General features: G+C 36.0%; 1 protein-coding gene across 1 annotated transcript; it reads right to left on the bottom strand.

Annotated features, from left to right (window-relative positions):
• Positions 1 to 1,555: 1,555 nt before the first annotated feature.
• On the bottom strand, positions 1,556 to 1,859 carry Tsp_12165 (conserved hypothetical protein). The gene is made up of 2 exons (XM_003380457.1): positions 1,710 to 1,859; positions 1,556 to 1,669 (listed from the first exon to the last, which is right to left on the bottom strand). Exons 1-2 carry the CDS (start codon positions 1,857 to 1,859, stop codon positions 1,556 to 1,558), a joined length of 264 nt encoding a protein of 87 aa, XP_003380505.1.
• Positions 1,860 to 3,865: the final 2,006 nt, after the last annotated feature.

Genomic DNA, 3,865 nt, shown 5'->3' with positions numbered 1-3,865 from the left:
TTTTTTTTAAAAATTATGCGAACGAAAAAAATCCTTAAATAGTCATTGGAAAAAGTTGACATCATTTGATGGAACAGCTGGCAGTGTGATAGATTTAATCATAAGCACAGATTGTATTTTTCTTTATCTATACACAAGGGGACCTCTGAACCAGTGTCCAGACTGTTTCTGCATCTGTGAAGCAGACGATCGGTTTCTTTTGCGCCACATGGCTACTTGTCAGTTGTGAGAAATTGTGAAAATATCTGCTATAAATTTTTTTAAAAAGTTTCTTTTCTGCAATTTCAATAGATACAGACAGACTCAGCTTTGGTTTAGATACTTTTCCACTGGAAAGTTGTTTGTTATTTGTTATGTTCGACGTAATTATTAATGAAATATGATGGTTTGTTTTCAAAATGAAATTGCTAAAACTCTTCTGAAAGCAAATGAAACCATTCTCTAGCCGTCAGGCTCATCATATTCCCTGCAATGAATAAGCACACTTTGACACGTAACGAGTTGTTGTTGTTGTTATTGCTGAAACTTTTGCTTACAGCACGATCCTACAACGTATATATGTCGACGGAATATTGCAGAATGTATTTTCTTTTTTCTGTTCAATTTGCCTTCGAAATTTGAGAAACTTGATCATTGGCACATCGCTAATTCTCTTGCTTTCTTTTCTAAATTCTTCTATCACATATTCACTGGGAAAGTTATAAAAATAGAAATTTTCTTGAACGAAACTATTTAAAAATTTAATGCATCTATTAATAATAATACTAATAATAGTTGAGATTTAATTTTTGCTTTACAATTGCGAGGATGACGTATTGTCGGAATGACGAAATGATGTTGTGTTATCTATTGGAATGTGTAGAATTGAATTGACAACCCCTGTGTCGGACCGAGTAACCAGTCAAACGGTGACTGGGGATGATTTATCGTTCCAAGCGGTCTTGAAACAAATGCGTCCGCTTAATGCACTGCATATAGTTGACGACAAATTTGAATACACGAAATATGTGACGTCCATAGTGAAAGCAAAAGCAAAAGCGTGTTCTCTTTGTCATTCAGACTTACTTGCACACCGCTTCATGCTTTTTGCCTTTGGGTGAGTTTGGAGGGTAGAATATTTTTTTTTTTAATATCGAAAGTCATTTGAAAAATTTTCTATTTTACTTTCGTTGCTCAGCATCTGCACTGAATAAGTTCTCCACAGGAAGGGATATGATGAATAATTATAAAGTCAAAAATACACTAAAATAGATTTAAAGTTAATTATGTAGTTATTATATTCGCTTGGTTTACTCATACGATGAAGATAATTCCGACTTGTACTGGTATTGTTGAGCAACTTGTTCTTATTCTTTCTCTCTCTCTCTCTCTCTCTCTCTCTCTCGGTATTCTCCCTCATTCCCTCTCTTTGATGAAACTTTTTGCACACAATTGATTTCCGATTCAGATATATAGGCTAAGCTAATGCTTTGCGTAAATCAGGTCCTCCATACGACCTCGGGCTAGTTGTCATCGCAGATGACACACTGTGGCTTGGAAAGGGCAAAGTGCTTGTTCAATTTGGGTCAAAGTTCTCCTCCCATGTCAATCTTTTTACGCGTAATGACGAAAGAAAATAAATTATTCCTCGACATGCGACGGCGTTGGAAGCACTGATATGCGCACAAGCCTGTATATAAAATGATAATGAATAATAAAATAATAGTTACCTGAGGTTCAGCAGTGGTGACAGTGGAAACATGCTTTGCAGTGGCATCAGGTTTATAACAGACGCCGACAGTAACAAGCAAGCAAGCAAATATTGAACAACAAGTAGGAATAAAATATCTTCGCCTAGTGGATGGCGGTTTCTTTGTCATGGTTGAAATTTTCAACTATTCAAAGGAATATTTGACAGTTGAAAAGCAATCTGAAAAAAAGAACAGATCAAAATGAAATTTCCAAGCAGCACAGTGGTCAGTGGGATGAGATTGGTCAAGTGAGACGCGGGATGCGCGATGGAAACGTGGCATCAAGTGAAAAGCAAAAAGAAAATATGTCTTTTGAGCTGACGGACGCACGACAACGATTAGATGAAATAAACTAGCTAACTAATGGCACAACCGACAAACCGACAAGCGAGCAAACAGCGCTTTGTCACTTTTGTTCTGTTTTGCTTTCATATTTCTTCAATGGCAGATGTCGCGTCGCAACTAGACCGGAGTAGTGTGATCTGCATCGTCGTCATCAGCATCATCATCATCTTCTTCTTCTTTTTAACTTCACACTCAACACTGACTGAACTTTGACGACAGCACTCACATTTAGCATTTCAATATGTAATTTCTATCTTTTCTTAAAAAAAATTCTTTCATAAATTTCAATTATTCTTCTTGAATGAGAAAAACGGAAAACAAAAGAGCAACGGCTCACTCATTAAAGCTTATCAATTATGACACTGTGGCCGAGTTTTCATAGTCAGGGAAAATTTATTAGTGACCAAAGAGAAGCATATCATTATCCAAGGTTGAATGAAGAAGCTTCTCTTCTCTTCTACTTTCTCTCTTTCTCTTTCTGCTTCTTCTTACCTCTCTTCTTCTCTGGCTTTTGGGTGTGTGCATCTGGGGCTGTGTGTGTGTGTGTGTGTGTGTGTGCAATGTGTGTCTGTCTTTCTTTCTTGACTAGCAAAAAGCATTAGTGGTCGACCAATCGCCGCTGACCCAAGCCAACAGGCGGCGCTATATGACGAAGCTAATCATGGCCGCCGGTCAAGACAACAAGCTAGCAACAGCCCATTCTGAGACAATGGTTCGCTCGGTTCGAGACCGTCGACCGTGGTCGTACTTTTAATAGTGGACATAATTAGTTTAACATGTGACCATTTGACCAATGGTGATAACCTCATCTGTGTGCGCACATGCTTGTTTGCGTGTGTGCGCGCGCGTGTGTGTGTTTTTGTATGCGCGTGTATTTATTTTACACGGGGAAAATTTTTTCTGAAATTTCATGCGATCATTCTTTTGAATATAATACTTTCATGATTGTAATGATGCAACTGATACTTTGATGTATTAATTGCTCTGTCATTTTAGTAATTTTAGTAAAAGAAACAAATTGAAAATAAGATATTAATATCCAATAATGACAAGAATATTATTACTACTACTAATAATAATACTATTTATTACTAATATGATTACTTAAACAGTTAACAACAAAGAAGAGATAATTTATAATAAGTAAATAGTTCTTTTAACTAATTTTACCTTTTTAGTGTTATTCTACTTGAAAAATTATGATTTGGTTTAAAAAATGTTCTACAATGGAAGTTCGCATCATCTGAAGCGTTGCATGACTTACATTTCGGTGGAAAACAAAGTGAGAATGGCGGAAATTAAATTGTGCTTTTAATCTGTTCAGTAAACAAATCAGTGCTTCGGTCGGAACTTTTGGAGTTGATTGTAAATTGTATGCACACGCCATGTACAGGTAGGTACAAATAAATGCATGACAAATTCGGTGCTGACAAATGGCGTGGCTACTTTATCTGATTTCCTTATTTTTGGAAAGCGGAAACAAAGAATGGTAAAGTAACTTTGTTGAAATGAAAAATTTTCGCATGAAAAGCTGCCCTAGAACATAATATAAATATAATGAGTTATTTTTATATTTTTATAGCTGCGAAATAAAACACCACCAAGTAATCAGAATAGGATAAGCATAAATGTTGCATATTGTCATCATTGAGTGTCAATTGGATTCAAATGTCAATGACGTAAGCCAGGAGCTTTGAAATGCTCGACTCTGATCAATCTGTACATGTAAAAACGGCAAAGCGTTTCAGCAAAAATACGTTATTTGCTTTGCTTATTTTTTGAAAGTTTTC

Source organism: Trichinella spiralis (genome assembly GCF_000181795.1).
Source record: "Trichinella spiralis strain ISS 195 chromosome Unknown Scfld2, whole genome shotgun sequence".
Classification (NCBI taxonomy): Eukaryota; Metazoa; Nematoda; class Enoplea; order Trichinellida; family Trichinellidae; genus Trichinella; species Trichinella spiralis.
Note: the sequence above shows the minus strand (reverse complement) of the source record. Positions and strands in the feature narration are given on the sequence as shown.